A 22,543-nucleotide genomic window follows, 5' to 3' on the forward strand; every position below is an offset into this window, starting at 1 on the left:
TAAATAACACAAACATATGCACACAGAAACATATAATAATATATTAATTAGTTCATTTTTTTCTATATTAATAGTTCATTTTTGTGAAGAAGATCCTGGCTTTTCTGAAATTCTTGTTTTTTTTTCCTGCAATAAAGTCATAAAATAAAGTAAAGTTTCATTTGTCGCTTTTTTCTTAGGCAAATGTCTGTAGCAGAAGATCGCATCCAAAACGCCTTGTTTTGCTTTTGCACTCCTTTGAAAACCTAGATCATTTGCTACAATTTGATCAACAATTTCGGTTAGCGTTACCAAACTTTTACTAAGAAAATCTGTAGAGAAATGTTTAAGTTCTTCGTTTTCAGAATCACTATTTTCCAGTTCTACATGAATTCCTTGTTCTGCCAGTTCTTGAAGGTCGTCATTGATAAGGCTCTCCCCAGAATCCTGTGGTAATGCCTCAATATCCTGTTTGTCTACATCTCCTATTCCTGCTGTATCAATTAGGTTGAGTTTGAACAACCTAACGATACAGCGATAGGCTCTTCTCGTTGAGAATTCTTGGATACCTTCAGCCATAACTTCTTCCACACTTCCTCCAGGCAATTATCAATTAATTCTTGCAAAGCGAAGCCGATATTGCCTATGGCATCCAAGATGTTATATTTTTTTCAAAATTGCACCAAACAAACATAGATTTAAAAAAGTACATCTTTTTGACACCTTTTTCTGATTGGTTTGTGTTTGTTAATAATTGTGTTATGTACGAATCAATAAAATGCTATGTTAATTTAAATCAGCGTAAATTTTGAGCTTTTTTTTAGGCTTCAAGCAGTGTTATATCGAATTAGTGATAAGCAGGGTCTTACTGTATTGTTACTGTAATGTCCTGTCATCAATAATTCCTAGAAACCAATCATAACCCCAGTCTAAATATCAAACTGTATAAACAAACATATATGCAGCATACCTGGATATAGTGAGTACAGTAAAACCTCACTATTTCTAAACTTAAGGAAAAAAACCACACAACTTTGAATTATCTGAACTTTTTTGAATTGAATTTTTTTTTGTAATTCTTGAATAAAATTATGACATTATCTTAGGTAATTTCATTTGTTTGGTCAAATGCATTAATATTACCAGTTATTAGTAATTTAAGCTATTTTGAAAAAACCATTAGTTGGTGTGTACTTAATGAAAACTAGGGTTTCTTTCCCGGGATCTCGTTTTCTCGGGATTCTCGTCGTTTATTCCCCACGAGAAAAATCCCGGGAAATTCTATTTTCCCGAGAAATCTCGCATTTCAATAATAATTTATCCTGTCAGGTTTTCTTTCTATTATTTATTATACGAAAAGTTGCATCTTGACGACTCACCTAAGAGAAAAATTTTGAGGTTTCATGCTGCATATTATTTACCTATGTTTTACAAGTCTCTACTTGTTAGTTCATGTAATATCTATGTATTGTGTTTGCGCATCATCGAACAGCAAAGCACTCGCTGAAAGTAAATATCACTCATCGCACTTTAGTTTATTTTTTATTTCATCTTTAGAAATGAAATATGTTTTTTTTCGTAATCATTAAAACTCCCAATGAAACGCTTTATTTTACTTTCATCTTATAATGTAGAAGAACATAAATTAATTGAGCCTAACGTGTCCGTATGGGTGAGATTGGCCCTACACTTTTAGTTACTTCCTAGAAAATAAATTAAATTATTCAAATTTATGATATTCCCGTATGATCTTTTTTATTCATACAAAATTCTATTTTACTATCTCATCCCGGAATTTCCTGGAATAACGGAAAAATAAATTATTTTTCCCGTAATCCCGCTGGAGGCAAATTTCCTGGGAAATGAGAAACCTTAATGAAAACATAACAAAACTACATTCAAAACAAAATCTGAAAATAACATATGAAAGAAACTTAAGTGCTTCAATAAGAATTAGCCATGAATTTTGTCTAGAAGATCAATGGCAAGTTCTATAAAGAATTCAGTCTTGAGTTCAAGTTTATTAAAATCATGTGGTCTGATGAAAACAAGCTGTATTAATGGCTAAAGCTATGTATGCATTTTGTTGTAAATACACACATGTACGAGTATTTAATGGACTTTGGAATTATTGAAACAATAAATTTTTGAGGAAAATGTCCAAAATAATTAAATGTCAAACAGATTTCTTCCATAAAAATAAAAAATTCTCTCTTCATTGGCAAAGTGTACAATGCCTGTATTACCTTGAAGAGATGTCCAATAAATCAACAATGTAATTGGTAAAACTGAAAATGAAACTGCCACTTGGGGATGAAAATTTTCCTTACAAATACCTAATATGACAGATGATTTCAAATTAAACAATATTTTTGTGAGTCACTAAACCAGATAATGACTTTGAATTTCATTGTGAGGATTTTTGAATTATCTGAACTAAAATATATGTAAAATCCTATTCTCTTGGCCAGAGACTAGACTTGGCTTTGAATTATCTGATATCAAAATAACAAGGTTCTACTGTACAGGTAGCCCTCAGTTTACGCCGCAGTTCCATTCCTACAAAAGCTGGCGCAAATCAAATTGGCATAAAACGAACCCGTATTTACAGTGAGGTATAGGGTTAGGTTCTACATAAGTGAAAAATAACCTAATAATTTTGTTTATTAATACAATATAATACAAAAAATACATATAAATTTTTAATTTTTAAAATGTATTTTATCATAAAATAAAGTAAAATGTTTTTATTTAAAAATTTTAGTTTTGAATTTCTTACATTTTTCAAAAAACGTATCCATCTTTAATTGTTTACATTTTTTATTTCTTTCATTAAGAATTTCGGAATATGGTCGAATATGATGTTCCTTTTTACATTTGCACTTCCCTCCCAACATTGTCTAAGTCACAAACTTCATCCGTCAAACTATCCTTAGTTGAAAGGATACGTTAACCCGACGTAGAGCTACAGACGAGCAAAGACACTGATTGGTCGCCATAGTGCATATATAAGGTCAGTTTGAGCGGGAAAATTCAAGGTGGCTAAGGAGAGATAAATATCGTCTGGCCAACGAGAAGTAGATTTGCCTCACTAACGATAATTTGTGATCGCCGGAAGTGCTATTGCGTCATAAGGTGTTTTCCTGAATAAACTGATACGGGATACATTCATTGGCGCTATGGATTCGGATGCTATTTATTGGACTATTAAGTTTAATATCTTGACTCGTGGGTACCTAAATGTTTAGTATTTTAATATTAATTTAATGCAAATGTATACATACCCAATAATATTAAACAGAAAAAATAAATATATTTAATAAAAATCTTTGTTTTAACGAATGTACAATGTCGCGGCTCGGTAAATACGTCAACACTGAAATGAAAATCAGTCTAGCATAGGGAAAATCGGGGAATTACACCTCAAAACGACGAACTGCGCAGTGGCATTATTATGAATTGGCGTAAATTGAACCAGTGTAAACTGAGGGCTACCTGTATATGTTTATACAGTTTGACTGAAAAAGTATTCTTAGCAGTAGGCAAGGTGAAATTAATATATTCTCTTAATTATGGGATGAAGAAATATATTTATATAACTCCTAGAAAGTTAATTGAAATGTGTATCATCACGTACAGAAAAGTATAAGAATAAGCTTTGTTCTGTGGGAAACTTAAAAACTGAAAAAATGTTATTTAACTTTAAAATTTTACAGATGATATATATCAGTTAATATTTACATTAATTTTAATAAAATTTAATTTATATATACATTTAAAATGTATAAAATCTACACTGTTAAAAACAAAATATAAAAAATATATATTTTTTAAACAATTACAATTTCTACTTACCACCTCGACATGCTTGAATAAAAAACAACTTAGGTTTGTTTTTTAATGCATCACAATTTTCATTATTGAATAGTTTAAAAATATCTTTTAACTTAACTTCACCGCCGTAAGTTCCATAAATGATATCTTTACCTCCATGAGACATAATTATTATTATGCAAGAATCTACATATTTGTGTTCAGGTTCCTTAGAAAAGTCTTCAAATATTTTCTTTATTTCCTGTTAGAAAAATTTTAAACATTTATTTATCTGTTTATTAAAATTATTATATATTATACCAACAATAACAAGTATCACAATTTGAGTCTTTATTGTTGTTAACATTTTCTTTCCAGCTATGTCCATAGATCTGGATTGCAACTTTTATAATTTTGTCAATTATATTTTCAATGAGTTTAATCATTCCAGTGAAATACAATATTACTGGTAAGTGCTCTTTCCATTACCTAATATGATACATTTATAACACTAATGTTTCTGTTGTGTTCTTTTATTCCATTATAGAAAATTCTTTCATTGCTCCAAATAAGATCACACTGAAATGTTGTACAAATTGAAGTAATAAAAAATTCAATATAAAAGAATCATATATCAAATATATCAAAACCAGCACAAAATTATAAAATAATGAGCAATTATTTATTATGACATCATCACAAAGCTGAGCTGCAATTTTTAATCATATTTTTTATTTATTTAATTTAAAAAAGATGCTCTCCACCTCAGATTATTAGTAGTGGATTGTCCCTGTACATCATACTTTTCCTTTAACAATAGAGTTGTGCCAGTCGTCTGTCTAACACCTTTCAGGGGAAAAGTTTTGAACTGAAATAACATGACTTCTGTTTGCATCAAAAGTTCGTATATTGTTAATCAGGGCCTCCTGCTCCTAAGGTTTCCATACCTGGTCTCATCTTTCTAATTCCATTCTCAAAATTAAGGAAAGACAGATGGATGGACAACTGGAATTTATAGGTCTACAATTTTTCAAATTGCAGTCCAATAAATAAAATGCAAAGATTTGAATAGAAGTTTGTCAAGGATGCATTCTTTCATCAATATTCTTCAATGTATACATAAAATTATTACTAAAGAAACAAAACACAAAGTAAATACAGACATTAAAATAAATGAAAATACAAACTGTTAGATTTGCAGATAAGAAAAAATGGCAACAGAAAAGGATTACAAAGATTGCTAAACTTTTTAAATACAAATCTGCAAAAATATGAAATGAAAATAAATGAAAGAAAAATAAATTCTAGTATCTTGTAATAATGAAGTCAATATAAATCTAAATTGCAAAACATTACATGTCAGAAGCTACAATATTTGGAAAACATAACTGAAGACAGTGGAGAAAGACAAAAAATATATCTAAATAAAAATAGATATATTTTAAAATTTAGTTTTTGAAATAGCTAACTTTTGAGGAGAACTAAATGTTACAATAAGAAATAAAAAATGTATTTGAAGCATTAGACTGTACAGAACTGAAACTTGGATTTTAGGAAAGATAAGATGACAAAAATCAAGTGTTTGGAATATGGTGCTGGAGATACATTATGAAAATAAAATGGACAGAGAAAAAAAGAAATGAAGACATACTAAGAAACCTTGATAAAGAATAACATATACAGGGTGTGCTAGAAAGAACTGATGGTTTTTAAAATAAAACCCACTTTAAAGGAAAGCATAACTATTTATTTTATTGCTTTACACACTTTTTTTAAATGGAGAATGAATGTGTATCATTGTTATTTCATGAAAATAACATTTTGTATATGGCTACCATGTCCTGCAAATTAAAATTTAAAAACAGTCAGGTGTTTCTGGCATATCCTGTATTTAACATAAAAGAGATAAATTGGTCACACATTAAAACAACAACCTAAAGGATACTGGAAGAAAGAGATGAGTCAAGAAACAGATCAAAAATCAAAATTTATTAAAACAGATAAAAATGAGTGAATAAAAGAAAATGGAAAATGAAAACACAAGACAAACAGAAATGGTAAAGACCGTTCACAGCTATCAATCTACAAACTGATGCCAGTAATTTAATTATTATAATTGTTGTTAAAGTGCTGATACAAATGTGATATGCATTCCATATTTCATGTCTTTATAATTAGTTGAAGACTGAAGAACAATAACTGCAAGCTATTATGAAACAGTTTTAAAAAACTGCTTGTAGCTCTAAAAGAAAAATGACCTGGAAAAATTCTATCATGAAAATGTACCAGATCACTCTGTAAGATCTACCAGGGCAGCACTGCACGAATGCAGATGGGAGATTTTACCACACCTTCCCTATAATCCAGATGTAACACCATTGGACCTTTTTTATCCCCCAATTAAAAAAAAAACATTAAGGCATTTCCTGGTAGTCAATAGATCAAGTAAAAAGTTTTGTAGTGCAGTGGCTAAAATCAAAGAGCACCAATTCCTAATGGAAGGGCTTAGAGGAGTTTAGAACACATTCAATAAGAATTTATCAGTTTTCTAAATTGGCACCTATTTAAACAAGTATCTTGTAGGTTTTTGTATTAACTGGTATTTTGTAAGAAAAAAGCACCTTGCAGTTTGGACAACTGCTTCATCTCCCAATACACACTTGGTCCTTTTTATACAGCTTTTTGCTGTAACAGCCTTCTGGTTTTATAGATCAGTTTTGATTTATGGCCCAAAAAGTTTCAATATAGAAAAAAAGAAAAAAAAATAGTACAGGTATTTACTGATGCAGGCACAATGTGCATCTATCACACCCACAATTATCAAAGTTCAGTAAATAACCAGCCATTTATTGATACATTAAATTTAACAAAGTAATTATTTATACCATATTTCATTTAATTCTCTATTTATTTTATTACCAAAGAAAAACAAATATTTTTATTTATTATTTATGTTGAAATCAACTGGCAACAAAGTTGGTTTCAATTTTGACTGCTTGAATTTAAATTTCCGTGTGCAGATTATGTGTGTCAAATATTGTACTTGACATTAAGTGATTTACTTCAAAACAGTCATTTGACTACACATTTCTTTTTTATGTTGTCACGTGTGATTTGGCAGTGTAATTTAAAAAACATCCAGCAATAACATACACCTTGGACCACATGTCATGTGTACAGGAGTTTGTTTCTACTTGTGTTTCAGCTTAAAAACTTAACAAAAAATCATTTTCAACTAAAAATTTCTGATTTTCAACATTTTTCTGTTAAATTAGAGCAGATCCTGTGGAATTTATATGGGTTTGTACACAAATAAATGATATGTTATGTTGCATTTTGTTTTACAGCCAACTTTTCCAGAATGTATCCTGTCCACATATTGAAGACTGAGTGTACTCTTCTTTCATGTAAGATGCATCCCATAAATATAAAGTCACAACTTATTATGAAAATAAAAGCTAAACTAATTATCATATAATAAAACTTTGTTACATTAAGTTGTTTTTCTTAATTTCCTTTTAATTACTGTACTTCAATATTAATATTAAGTCAATACAGATGTCAGGATAAAATCGTCCAGCATACGATTTCCCGCACTTTTCCATCTTTTCAAACGAACAACAGTTGTCACCATGGGAACGCCAATCAGGCGATTTTGAAAACTCGACCGCGGATTGGCTGGAAGACATTGTACGACCTGCAGACCTCCAAATGAGCTACTAGGTGTTGATTGGTGGATTTGCCTTCGTTCCAATCTGTATATAAGAACTAAGTTTAAGCGGGATTTTTAAGGAGGAAAAGATTTCACCTACAACCTGCTAATAGAACTCGTGTTGACCAGGAGTCAGCAAAAGCACATCGTAGTCCATCATTAAGAGTTTCAGCGGACTTGCTGAAGGAGTTATTTCGGCTCACCAACTTGTTAAGGACCTTTCCTCAAGGGAAGGAGTGTGTCGCAAGGTGTCCTTTTCGACGGACCTGTTGTTGTGGCTTAAAAGTATTTGAACTTTGTTACACCTGAAGTATTGTAATTGTTTTGTTTGTGAACTCTTGTAACTTATGTACGTTTTACTCGTAATATAAACGTTTTTGTGGAAATTCAACAATGACGCGTCTCGTTTTGAATTTGACTACAGAGTTCATTTTTGAAGACTGGAATATCTTAAGGGGATGATATGTACATGCTTATATTGTCCAATAAATAATTTCTTACAACCTCTGTCTCTGAACTTATTGACTAAATGGAGAAATATAATCTAATTGAAAAGCATAACTATTGTCAAACTTTTGACATTCTCTAACTTTTATTGAGATCAATCTCTTGAATTACTATGCAGTCTATAATCACAAATGAATTGCAAAACAAAAAATTTTAATAGTAGAAACAAACAGCAATGAATTTCTTTAGCAATTAATATTAAGACAATAAATAATTTGTAATTGTAGATAAAAACAAAACTGTTAGTGATAAAATGGAAATATTGCATTTTTTAAATAAAAAATTTGATAGTTTCTTATGCTTTCTTATGCTAATTGTATATCAGTTACATTAATTTAAATTTATGTTAATATTTTTTCAGACAGAAAACAATAATAGAGAAAGAAATAGAAAGTTACTAAATGATCTTTGCACTCGAGGTCCAATGGCTTTTAATAAATTTCTTGTTATTTTGAGACAAACAAATCATAAGCAAGCTTTTGATGTTTTATCAGAAAATGAAGAAAATATAAATATTCAGCTAAATAAACCAATTTAATTTTGAGGTACTTAGAACTTACAAATAAACATACTAAAAAATCATGTAATTATATTGTTTAACAATTTAACAATAAATTAATTTAAATCAAAATCACATTTCTTGCTGTCCCAAAAATATAAAGGCAGGTTCAGTTTTCTAATAATAGAGGTCATACGGTACTACAGTATAACTATATTTCAAATGTTTATTTCTGTTACATATTAATGTAAATGAATTGTTTTTCATTATGGGATGTGCAAAACCCTTAACAGATGTTTAAAAAGGCAAGATTTCAGCATTAAGATATAAAAATTACTCAGCAAAAGCAATTGCAAAGAAAATTAATCCAATTGTAATTGACAATTTTATAAAGCTTGGAGACAAATATGGGCAAAAGAAATCAACAGATCAAGGTCAACCTTCAAAGTTTACAAATAGAGGAAAATGTAGTATTTTGAGGAAAATCAAAAGCAACTAAACATCTTTACGAAAACTATCATCAAAACCAGAGCTTAATGTATCAAAATCTAGTACATATCAGCATCTCATCTATAAGAAGAAAAGGCCTGCACCATCACAAACCTTCTATGAGCAAAAGCACTTGCAGTGGACATGGGAGAAAATGGGATGGACAGACACATGAAAGCACATCATCAGGAGTGATGAGAAGTTTAATTTCGATGGACCAGATGGTTGGACTTGCTATTGGCATGATTTGAGGGGTGAGAAAGAAATATTTTCAAAATGGCAGCAAGGAGGAGGCTCAAAGATGGTATGGGGTGGGTTTAGTTGGTTTGGCAAGACAAATATTACATTCCTCAGTGGCCAAATGAATGCAAATCATTATCAAAACATGCTAGAAAATTATCTTTTGCCATGGGCTGATAGAATTGCTGGAAATTGTTGGTTTTTCCAACAAGATCCACACAGCTAAATCAACTTATGGGTGGTTTTAAGTAATGGAGTTCCAGTTATTGATTGGCCAGCTTATTCCCCAGATTTGAATCCAATGGAAAACCTCTAAGGAATCTCAGCTAGAGCTGTATATGCTAATGGGTGCCAATATAACAGTGTAGATGAGTTAAAACATGCAATTAACATCCATTGGGAAAAAATAACTACAATAGTCCTTCAAAAACTTATACAATCAATGTCAGACTGTATCTAAAAAGTTATAATGAAAAAGGGGAAGTGTATTGGTTATTAGTTGATTATTATTAAAGATTTGTAACAATACTTTCTACTGTTCTAGTCATTTTGTATTTTATGCCTTTATATTTTTGGGACAGTGAGAAACATGATTTTGATTTAAATTAATTTATTGTTAAGTTGTTAAACAATATAACTACATGATTTTTTAGTATGTTTATTTGTAAGTTGTAACTACCTCAAAATTAAATTAGTTTTGTTACATGATAATTAGTTTAACTTTTATTTTCATAAGTTGTGCCTTTATATTTATGAGACACACCTTAGCTTGCCATAGTTCTTTGTTGACTCGGTAAAAAAGACTTTCTGACAATAAATGATAGTTTGCCACACCTGAAGAAAGTTTGATAATTCATTACATTTTTAAGTGTTTTACATGATGGTCATTAGTTATTTAAAAAGTTTGAATGTTTTAAAGAAAAAACAGAGCAATTAACTTCTATAAAAGCCATGGCTGTGTGTAATCAGTCTAGAAAATAGCACTGGCTGGCAATTTTGATGTTTGTCTGAGTTTGGAATTCAATGGAAGCTTGAAACTTTTTTAAATTTTTATACTTTCAAACTTTGTTTTTTTTTAATGTCATATTTAGTAATTAAGCACCTCTGACAAGCTAGGAGGCTTGAATAATTCTTGGGTCTTGCTATTGCAACTGATGTGCAGAGCCATGCAGTAGATTTTCTCAGTACGATACAAGTCTTCGAAATGCCACCCCTTAAATGTTTTTATGCGGCCACCTCTCTCTATCAAAGCAAGGCACGGCCCTCTGATGCAAGTAAATTCTCCAATAAAGTAGTATTTTGCAAATTTTATATGAATGTCATTAAAATAAAGCAACAATATTTACTTATTGAATTATAAATATTGAAATTATTGAATTAAGGTTCGTATTAATTATTACTTTTTAGTGTTAATAGGGCAATTTTTGTGGTTAAAGGCCACAGTGGTAATTCTTTACTAAAGTTTCGTATTAATTATTACTTTTTAGTGTTAATAGGGCAATTTTTGTGGTTAAAGGCCACAGTGGTAATTCTTTACTAAAGCAGTTATCCATCCAGATATAAAAATATGTCCAAGAATGGTGACCATAGATAAAAGATTTATCTTCTCCATCATCACCCGAGACAATTTCCTGTATTTTTCTTTCGCTAAAGAAAAATGTCTTTGTTCCTTATGTTCAATGTTTTTTTCTTTTTTTTCAATAAGTAAACCAATTATAACTTGTTTTCCCTCATATTTCATATAATAATTTGAAAAAAATATTCTCCCAATGATAATAATAAGAGGAATAAAATGAAATACGTGTTTTAAATTAAATTAATTATATTTTATAATTAACTTATTAATAATATTGTAAAAATAATTAATAAATTTAGTGGTATTTTTTTAAAATTGTTTAAACACAAGAGAATTAAAATAGTATTAAATTTTGTTTAAGTGAATGGATTTTTATAAGTGTATATAAAAAATTTTTTTGGTTATTTTTNACTCGTATATACTGCAGCTTTTTTTAAATACAGTATTTTATAAAAATAAAAAAAATTGTTAATTTAATGTTAAATTACCTCATTGTCCTCAATCCATTTAGTGGCTGGTATGACTTTTTCAATTCTTTGAGCAGGCTGTTCTTTTCTTGAGCCACCATCTTGTTAATTTGATCACCAATTTGATTTAACAAAATCAAAATAACAAAAATAAGTTAATAGAAGTTATCAAAAATTCTGTAAAATTTAAAAGATTAATGATTATTTTAAATGAATACTTATGGGTTGGATAACTGAAATTGAACCAAATTAGTTACATAAAAGTATTATTTTTTTACTTTGAAATTCTTTTCAAAATTTAATTTAATAAATAAGCATTAATATTCTAAAATTATTATTAAAAGACTCACCCCCATACACACAAATATTTTTAGTATGATCATGTTCTCATTTATAAATATGAATTTTAATTATAGTATTCCAAAATAATGCTATCTATCCAATTCTTCAATTATAATTTTAATTATTGAATGATGAGCTAGAAGAATTCAATTTTAAGCTACGCTATAGAATCAGAACTAATTTTATTCAATGCAAATGAATTGGAAATAAGAAAGGATACTCAATCAGAAACTATATCATAGAAAAAAATCTCTACATTATACCACAGTCATCTAAATATATAAAATTACATGTCCTGACTGACTGACTGATTCATCATCGCCTAGAGCAAACCGCTGAACCTAGAGGTGTAATTTGGTACACAGTTAGGGTATGTCACAAAAATTCACACTAAGAAAGGATTTTTCAAAATTCCCCCTGAAGGAGAAGAGGGAGAGGATTAAGCCTTAAAAACTCTCAACCCATTAGGCAGTACCACAAACATGGTTTACAAAGAGATACTGGGGTAACTGAAACTCTATTTTTCAGTAAATATTTATACTTTAAAAATTTTCAGATAACGTCATTTATGTTAAAAAAAAAAAACTAAACTCAGATTTATCGTATCTCGGAATTCCATAATATTTGAAACTTGAATTTAGGTGCATTAGCAGTCCATAGTTTGAAACAAACAAAAATCAGTAATTTTACCAAATTAGTAACAAAAGATATCGTCTACATTTCTCTTGAAGTAAACAATATCATTTCTGAAGCTATGCACAACCTTTTCCTCTATTTTTCTAACCACCAATTCACATAGAAGCCCCAAAATTGGGTTTCCCATAGGAACTCCCCTGTTTTGCTTGTACATTTAGCCTTCAAAGCCAAAGAAGGATTCACAGCATACAAGGTTAGCCATCTCTAAAACTTCATTTCTGGTTGTGCATAGCTTCAGAAATGATATTGTTTACTTCAAGAGATATGTAAACGATATCTTTATACTATGGAAAAGTAATCGAGGAATCAGTAATTTTATAGAAATAACCAACAATAACAAAGATGGTCTAAACCTGAAGCTAGATCAGAAAAGTTCCGTACTGATACATTTCTTGGATATCAATTTAATCTTTAAGAAAGGGCATTTATCTACCAATGTGTATACCAAACAACACATAGCCCACTCTACATTTCTGCACAGTCCAATGATCCATTTTGTTATAAATTAGCAGCTTTCGTGTTTTAGTCAGTTTAGCTTTTCGTGTTTTCTATATTGTGACAACATTATGAACTGAAATAAAGAAATCGACAGGATTATGCAGATTGCAGAAACCTTGGGTTACAGGAGAAACATTGTTAGAAAATTTGAGATAGGAGATACAAGGGCCTAGTAAATACACAAAGTGTATATTCAACAAAAATGTAAGAACCATCATGAAGGAGATTGCGGACAGTAAAGGATCAACATTGATCTTAAAATGAGCTCCGAATCTGTACAAAATTCTAAGAAATGATAAAGGGGATATTATGAAGGAAGATAAAGCAAAAGTTTATAGGATCCCGTACAAGAACCAGCAGTTAGGAATAGAAAAAGGAGTACATAGGAGTTACAATGAGAAACCTAGGAGTAAGGGTCAGAGAGCATAAATATGATATTAGAAAAAGATCTAATGCAATGGTACTGGCCCAGATGGCTCAGGCCCAAGGATCTGTAGTTAAGTGGGAGGATGTGGAAATCGTCAGACATTCCCCAACTTTAGCGAAAACTGCCGGAAAAATGGAAATATACAGGAGCAAGCTAGATGAAGAATGCATAAACACCAGAGATGCGGAGGGTCTATCCTCAGCATGGAAGTATGCCGTTAAAAAACTTAAAAAACTTGCAAGTAGCTCTTGAATTGCGCCATATCCGCAATTGCATTATGGGAACCTTAATGATTTTTATTGGTTAACGGAGAGTGGCTTATAATAATATTTAATAATTGTATGTTATTTATTTTTACATTTATGTATTTGTATGCTTTAATTTTTATTTTAATTAGTTGCTACGTTGTCGGTATTTATCTATCTTTAAATTTGAATTTGGTGTTCTATTCTTTGTTATTCCAAATTTGAATGTTTCAACCTGAAGATGATCTATGGACTAGATCAAAAATGTTAGTTTTCAATAAACTCCCTTGGCAATGAATAAGGTGTTAGTTATTTGATTAATTATTTTGCAGAGTACGTTTCTGTTCAACATTCTGTACATTCTTGAGTCTAATACTACGTTCGCACACAATCCATGACTCACTTAGATCTTGATTTACCTACAATCTGGATTGTGACTATCGCTAGTCGAACGTTGTGCTATTCGCACAGGCAGTCCGCTCGAGAAGAACCTGGCTATTACATGCGATCATAAAACTGACGTAACTATGCGGAAGTCACAAACACCAACAAACAAAATGGAAGTTTTGGTTAGAAATAAATACTTTTTCTTGCCATACATCTAATAATAGACAGATGTCATAGTCTCTCCAGCTGTCTTTTTTATTTCTCTGTCGATAGCCCGACACGTGTTCCGCAGCCTTCTTGTATTTTCTCGCGCACATGGGATTGTGAAATCTCTCTTATGACTGGATCTAGTTTCGAGAACTCTCTCCAGTCGATTGCAATTGAACTCGTTTCAGTCAAGATTGAAACGGTCGAGAGCGTTCGCACCACGGAACACTCTCCAACCTTAGTCACAATCTAGATCGAAATGCTCGGTGCAAACGGGGTATTACACTGAAATTTTTCTGTTTTTTTTTCTTTTCTATTTTACTACATCAAGTGTTTTATTTCCAAAAAAATCATGTTTTAAAAAAATGTTTTAAATCCAATGCCTATGCTTTAAAACATTTTTTTAAAATCATGCCAACCCTGGTATGAACAGAAAAATGAGGCAGAAATTCCAAATTTAAATCACAATGCAGCATGTGCAAAACTTAGCAATCACAAAGGGATGTGAAAAAATAGTTAAAAAAAACTTTTTAAATGTAATATGTACACACACACAAAGACAACGAATAATTTTTTTAACATTATGGCAAGATTTAAAGTATGTAAGGTTATTTTTGTAAGTTATATTCTTAGCTTTGATAAAATGTTTTCTGTAGTTTTTGTAAAAAATAGATTAAAAGTTACATATTGTGTTAATTAAAACTACAAAAGTATTTCAAAAATGTGTTTTAATTATTGTTCCTAGAATTTTCTATAATTTGTCAATTTCTGTAATTCATCACCCCCTGGTCAGATGTGATGAATTATAGAGTTTTCTATTGTAATTGAAAAATTAATTTAATTAGGCATATTTAATTTTTTGACAGACTTTGTCTTCAGAAACTTAATTAGGCAAATTAAAATTCAAAAATTGTAATAATTATATTTATTTTTGTCTTTTATATCATATTATAAAGTTATAAATTTCAAATAGTAAATCTTTAAAAAATTTATAATTTATAGAAAAAAAACATTTTATTAACCTATTTCAGATGAATCTCTCTCATAGTCTTCTCTCTGATTTATATTTAACTGAATATTTATATTTTCTTCATTTTCTGATAAAACATCAAAAGCTTGATTATGATTTGTTTGTCTCAAAATAGCAAGAAATTTATTAAAAGCTGTTGGACCTCGAGTGCAAAGATCACTTAGTAACTTTCTGTTTCTTTCTCTATTATTGTTTTCTGTCTGAAAAAAAATTTAATATAAATTTAAATTAATGTAACTGATATACAATTAGCATAAGAAAGCATAAGAAACGATCAAATTTTTTATTTAAAATATGCAATATTTCCATTTTATCACTAACAGATAGTGGCAACCTGCCAGTTTTGTTTTTATCTACAATTACAAATTATTTATTGTCTTAATATTTATTGTTAAAGAAATTCATTGCTGTTTATTTCTACTATTAAAACTTTTTGTTTGGCGATTCATTTGTGATTATGGAAACTATCAGATCTAGGAGAAGACTGCATAGTAATTCAAGAGATTGATCTCTAAAAGTTAGAGAATGTCAAAAGTTTGACAATAGTTATTCTTTTCAATTAGATTATATTTCTCCATTTAGTCAATAAGTTCAGAGACAGAGGTTGTAAGAAATTATTTATTGGACAATATAAGCATATACATATCATCTCCTTAAGATATTGCAGTCTTCAAAAATAAACTCTGTATTCACTTAATATTAATATTGAAATACAGTAATTAAAAGCAAATTAAGAAAAACTTAACTTAATGTAACAAAGTTTTATTATAAAAACAACTTTGTGAATGCAGTGTGCAAGTTTAGTTAAATGGCAGTCAATAAAAACTTCTTAACTTAACAAACTTCTCTAACATTTTTTAAACTTATATTTCCACTAGAAATTGATTTTATTTTTTAAACTTTTATTTAAAGTATTATTTTTTCAATGTTTTTTGTTAATTGCTTGAGTTACAGTTAACAGAGTTTACTGTATTAACAATGTTCTTTAGCAAAATAAAATTGAATGATATATTAGCTTATGCAGGAGAAACTAAATGGAGTTTAATTGAAGAAGCTGAATTTGATGCAAAACATTTGTGTGTGATCTGACACTGTTCAGTAGAATATGTCAAAAGTTTTGTGTTCAGTTTTTTAATGTATCAAGTCCAAAGAAATTGTGAGAACTTAATAAGTACTAAGTTATATTATTTTATTAATATTAAAAAAATAGAATATTGTTGTCAAAGCAACCTTATGTCTAATTGTGACCCTGGGCAAGATATTTGCTGCAGATTTTATGCTTGTTAAAAAATATGATAGACCTAATGGAGTGCACAGCATGACTCCAATCACATCCCAGTAGTTGTCAGTGCAATGGAACTTTTTGTATTTTATGAGCTTTTAGCAGTTTTGAGTAAAGTGAAAAACAGTTGATTTTTAGAACTGTTTTGAGATACAGCATTTGATTTTTCACTTTTAAATTTTACCCTATTTTTGAGTCTCCAAACTTCCAACAAAGACCGATTTCGGGGGCCATATCTCACAAAGGGTTACTCATAGGAGTACGGTTCCTCTGACTTTTTTACTCTCACAAGTATGGTCTACAACTCTGATAAGGTCCCACTGTCTCATTTAGCACTGCAATTGTACTCCCAAATATAAAATTTTTATATTTGAGAGTACAATTACTTTGGCTTAAGGGCAATAGTGCTTCAAACCATCAAGACTTTACTGCACTAATATTGGAACTCCAATATTATTTTCAGTAGTTCTCAAAACAGATACCAAAATACAGGTCATTCATTTTCAACTTCAAAAATAAATAAATTTTGCTGTTATTTTGACCAACATGTGATTTTATAAAGAAACAGCACATGGTGAATATGTGATTTAAAATATAAAGTACTATTCCGTTAACTGGGCATCAGTCATTTTTATTTTTAGCAAACTCAATTTTTTATTTCGTAATTCACATATGTTTAAAATTACAATGAAATAATGAACAATTAACAAAAGAATAAACTTACAATTATTTTTATGTTTTGAGTATGACATCAAGTTTCAGCATCTACAAAGTTTATACCTGCGGTTTACTTGCAAATGTTCGTATCCATCTTCTAACTCAATAGTTTTGTATGCTTTCCAAAAGTCTAAAGATATTATACTACCTTCTTTCACATTAATTCGTATTGCATGAATTGATGTTTCAGCCAAACGGTCTCACATATTGACCAAAAAGCACTCTTTCGAATCACGGCTGAAATTCCACCAAATACTCACTGCTACAGAAGAAAACGTCCAACATTTTTTTTCTGTGTATATTGACACCTATACATCTCAACAACTATTGTTTGCACTACCTAATTTTACAATGATTAGAGATATTAAAGAATTGGTAAAACATAACACATATAATTAATCTAATCAATAATCATGCTGGGATTATTTCCTAACTCACCATATAAGATTCCAACTTCTAGAAAAAAATGAAATGCAATTTCTTTGCCAGTTGACAAATGCCATATTCTAAAATCCATTTTAAATCGAAGATTAACAAAACTAACCAAAGGAACAATTATGGCGAACTTTGAAAAAACATTACAGAATCTACAAGGTACATCACTTTTATCATAAAACATAGGTTAATCTTACTTACGTGGACTGTCATGGTAATTTAGAATGTGGACTGCCATGTAGTTACTTACGTGGACTGTCATGATAATGTTAGAACGTGGGTCCCCACTGTGTGGCCATGACAGTCCACATAAGTAAAGATTAACCCGAAACATAATTTACATAACCACACGATGTTGAATGATGCAACTACAAGATGCTATACTAAGCAAAGTAGGTTGAAAATAAATTTAAAAGTGCAATTTTAACTTTTAATGTTATTCTAATTGCAAATTTACAGCCAAATAACATAAAACCACAAGTTATGCATAAAATACTATTTTAATTATACCAATGCAAAATCATCATAATCATTTTCCATATCAAACGTGTATCAACAATCATTGTTTAATTCATAATGGACTTTTATAACTTTTATACAAAGTTATAGGAAAAAGTAAATTGCATTCAAATAATCTTCACATACGATTTTATCAAAAATACAGCAAATATTAAGATGCAAATGCGAATCAGATTTCATTGATTAACTGGCACCCAGTTAACAGAATAGTACAGGTTCCAAATACAGGTAGCCCTTGGTTTATGCCACAGTTCCATTCCTACAAAAGTAGGCGCAAATCAAATCTGCGTAAAATGAACCCATATTTACAGTGAGGTATAGGGTTAGGTTCTAAAAATAAGCAAATAATTTTTTATTAATACAATATAATACAAAATACAAATAAATTTAATTTTTAAAATGTATTTTATCATAAAATAAAATGAAATGTTTTTATTAAAAAATTTTAGTTTCAGATCTCTTACATTTTTTGGAAAAAAGTATCCATCTTTAATTGTTTACATTTTTGTTTTCTTTCATTGAGAATTTTGGAATATGATCAAATGGATGCAATGATGCTCCTTTTTACATTTGCACTTCGCTTCCAATCATTGTCTAACTCACAAAGTTCATCCATCAAACTTTCCATAGTTGAAAGGATACGTTAACCCGACGTAGAGCTACAGACGAGTGGAGACACTGATCAGTCGACCACCGGTTGCCGTAGCGCATATTTAAGGTCAGTTTGAGTAAGAAGATTCAAGGTGGCTAAGGAGAGATAGATATCGTCTGACTGACAAGAAGTAGATATCGTCTGGCTAATAAAAAAGTATCGTCTAGCCAACGAGAAGTAGATTTGTCTCACTAACGATAGTTTTTGATCACGGGAAGTGCTACTGCATCATAAGGTGTTTTCCTGAACGAACTGATACGGGATACATTCATTGGCACTGTGGATTTGGACGCCATTTATTAAACCATTAAGCTTAATAACTTTACTCGTGGGTACCTAAACGTTTAGTATTTTAATATTAATTTAATGCAAAATTCCCAATAATGTTAAACAGAAAAAATAAATATATTCAATAAAAATCTTTGTTTTAACGAATGTACTGTACAATGTCGCGGCTCGGTAAATACGTCAACACTGAAATGAAAATCAGTCTAGGATAGGGAAAATCGGGGAATACACCGCGAAACGGCGAATTGAGCAGCGGCGTTGTGAATCGGTGTAAATGAAGCCGGCGTAAACCGAGGGCTATCTGTATAAGAAAACGAAAGTATTGTCTTTGATTTCCGCTTTTAAACGCAATTCTCATTTAAATTCAAAAAATGCAATGCTGTAAGGAAATATATTGTTATTAAGAATGAAATATTATAAATACATTAAACTGTAATTGTCTTACTCTTATATCTTCTATCATCATGTGGGTGAATACTTTGTTTTCTAATAACAAAGGTGAAATCTGATCAAAGTCTAACAACTCTATTAACTTATTTATATTTCGTTTTATTCTATGTCTATCAAGAGTATCCATTTTAAATTTTATCTAAACAATAAAATTATGACTTGGTAAAAAACAAGGATCTCGTCAAATAACGTAATCTCAAACGTTTGCGGGAATATATTTCGTCACTACACTGTTGCCAACTCAATAATAATAGAAAATCACGAAAATTTAGAAATAATTTGTGAATAAGAAGAAGTTTATTTATAATATCTTTTTATTTTGTCCCTTCTGCAAAAAATTATTAAAAATAAAAAACAACATAATATTTTATAAAGATTGTAATAACGTTTATTCATTAAAATTATTATTTTTTTTAATCTTTGAAAGCGCGCGCCAAAATATATTTTTCACAGTCCAGAAAATATTGTTGTTGTTTGTTAAGTTATGGCAACGCAACAATTGGGCGATCTGCCTAGGGCAGGGACGGTAGGAGCGGCTCGCGAGCCGCATGCGGCCCTTTGCCTAGACGTTTGCGGCTCTCTTAATCATGTATTCAATTAAAAATAAGTAGCTATTTGCCAGACATAGTAAAGCTATCAAAAGCGATGCATGGACACCGTTCTAACTAAATTTTTAAATAAAACATCTTGAAATTTTTTTCCTCTAAAAATCCATATCCTATACATATGTATATTACATATATGCAGCTCTCTGGTACTTTTGTTATCCTGTTTCCATGACAATTTGGCTCTTCTCATTTGACAAACTGCCGACCCCTAGCCTAGGGGATACCTTCCCTATTCAGGCGTTACAGACGTGGAGAAAACACGAAAAACTCCACGTGGCCAGTCCGTCCTCGAACCCACGACCGAACTCCCAGAGTTTAGGGAACGGAACCGCTTGGCCACTGGTGGGCCCCCCAATCACTTAAAACGGAATATTCATTACAATATCATGTTCCCATATTGTGATCAGGTAAAACAATAATATAAATAGAAAGACCCTTGAACTACCAATAAAAAGTATTTGAGTATGTTGTTACGGTTTTAAACATTCTATATATTAGAGCATCTGACATTTGTAATTAGAGAGAGAATATTTCAAATCGTTCCTGTTACCAGAAAAATAAATGCTGACTCATGTTCTTCATTATTTATTACTGAATTTAATTTTTTTTATATAATAAATAATGAACTGTTTACGGCATACTGGCCAGCTCCGACCAGTAAATATGTGTAATCCGGCCCGTAGTCGCTTTAAAAATACTGTATATATAACGGAATATATTGAATTTGTTTTTAGTCTTCTTGTTCGTAAAGTCAATTATATGAATGAATACAAATATTATATTCGTATAAATACAGTAGATCCCCCTATAAAACCGTTTCCTATAGTTATGATTCCTATAAAAATTGTGGCAGTATCCGTAAACAACGGTAAAAATAACTCCTATAATAGGTAAAACGTCATCGGGCAGCCGAACTACTTTCCCGCCGTCCGTAGCGCCACGCTACGGACGTTTAGGCGGATAAATTGAGTTTAGTATCGTCTGTTCATATAATTATATATAAATTAGGTACTGTACATATAATTATATATTAACTTAATTTATTGTAACTTTATTATAATTAAATATATATTTTTCGCCGTCTAGCGTCACGCTACGGCGAGTTAGGCGACCTATCGTCTGTCCAGTACTGTAATTTTATACATTTCTTGTGAAAGAAACATTTCTTATTTAACGGCCATAAAAATTATTTATATTAAGGATGTCTCCAAAGGTCAACGAAGTTTTCGCAGAAAAATAATATCAGAAATCGCGGCCGCGGTTTGATGCGCTGTTCCGCGACGAAACCAAGCTTTAGCAACGGGCGTAGTCGAACGGTACACACTCGGTAAGCAATCCTACAATTTTTTGTTTATAACGTAGTTTATACGGATTATTTTCAAAAAAATATACGTATTTTGGAAATGTTGAGTCGAATTAGTCTAGAATCGATTAATTTTATGAAAGAAAACCTTTCAAACAGCCGTTGTCCGTAAACTATGATTCCTACAAAATTGATTCATAAAGAACGGAACGTATCTACCGTCTTATAGGGGGATCTACTGTATTGTATATTATAATAAATAACATACAATTGTTTATTACATTTTTTCATTATATGCTACTTTAATTCGATTCTTATAAATCATGAAATGATAAAAGGAAAATGGTACACGCTTATCTTACAGACATTTTATTTGGCTTGCTGTTTAAAACGATTTTTCATCGCTGATGTAGAGAACAAGATCACTATTAATCGCCATATTTACAACTAAAAGAAAATAGTGCTTTAACATATTAATCATTATAAAATACTGTGTAATACAATACTTCAAATACTGTATAAATTTCGTAGTAATAATTTATTAGTGGATAAAGAAATAAATTAAAATGATTTTTTGATTCATCGAACAAAAATTGAAATCGATATCTTGATATTCAAATTGTCGCGCGTCAAAAACAAAATTTTTCGTTCAACGTGATGCCTTGGCAACGGTGCTAAAACAACAGTGTGCAACTCTGGAGACATAGGATTGAGTCCGGATCAAAATCAACTCAAATTCGTGTTTGTTTTCTTTGCTTGATTCAGGTATATAGAACCCCGCCCTAAATAAAAAGCTTCTTAGTCTAAGCCAACAGAAAAAACTTAAAACTTTCGGAAATCAAGTAAATGTTATTAACAAAACTTCCAATACAAAAATTTGTTTTCATTTTTAACTATTTTCGCCCTGTGGGCAATAGGAGGGCATTTTAATTATCCGTTATGGCTCCGATCCCGCCGCATTGGGACAGCCGTGTTATGAGAGATGGACCTGAAACATTCGGGACAAATCTCTGGAAAATTCCTCGGGTTTTTCGACTGTCCGAATTCGATCCCCGGTCCCCAGAACAGTAGGCCTTGGCTTAACCACCTCAGCCATCTGGCCATCAATAGATTATTGAATATAGTCAACGTTACGTTCACGAAATTACTATTATTTTAATAACTTACATATAAAA

The 22,543-nt window shown here is 30.5% G+C and overlaps 1 protein-coding gene across 1 annotated transcript; it reads right to left on the minus strand.

Moving 5' to 3' along the window:
* Positions 1–11,329: 11,329 nt before the first annotated feature.
* Positions 11,330–19,653, minus strand: LOC111617993. Its single transcript, XM_023359399.1, has 3 exons — positions 19,453–19,653; positions 15,107–15,314; positions 11,330–11,459 (listed from the first exon to the last, which is right to left on the minus strand). The coding sequence occupies exons 1-3, from the start codon at positions 19,582–19,584 to the stop codon at positions 11,419–11,421; spliced, it is 381 nt and encodes a 126-aa protein (XP_023215167.1). The 5' UTR covers positions 19,585–19,653; the 3' UTR covers positions 11,330–11,418.
* Between the last annotated feature and the right edge of the window lie 2,890 nt (positions 19,654–22,543).

Source organism: Centruroides sculpturatus, unplaced genomic scaffold (assembly GCF_000671375.1).
Source record: "Centruroides sculpturatus isolate CEXI.00-Female unplaced genomic scaffold, Cexi_2.0 scaffold36, whole genome shotgun sequence".
NCBI lineage: Eukaryota > Metazoa > Arthropoda > Arachnida > Scorpiones > Buthidae > Centruroides > Centruroides sculpturatus.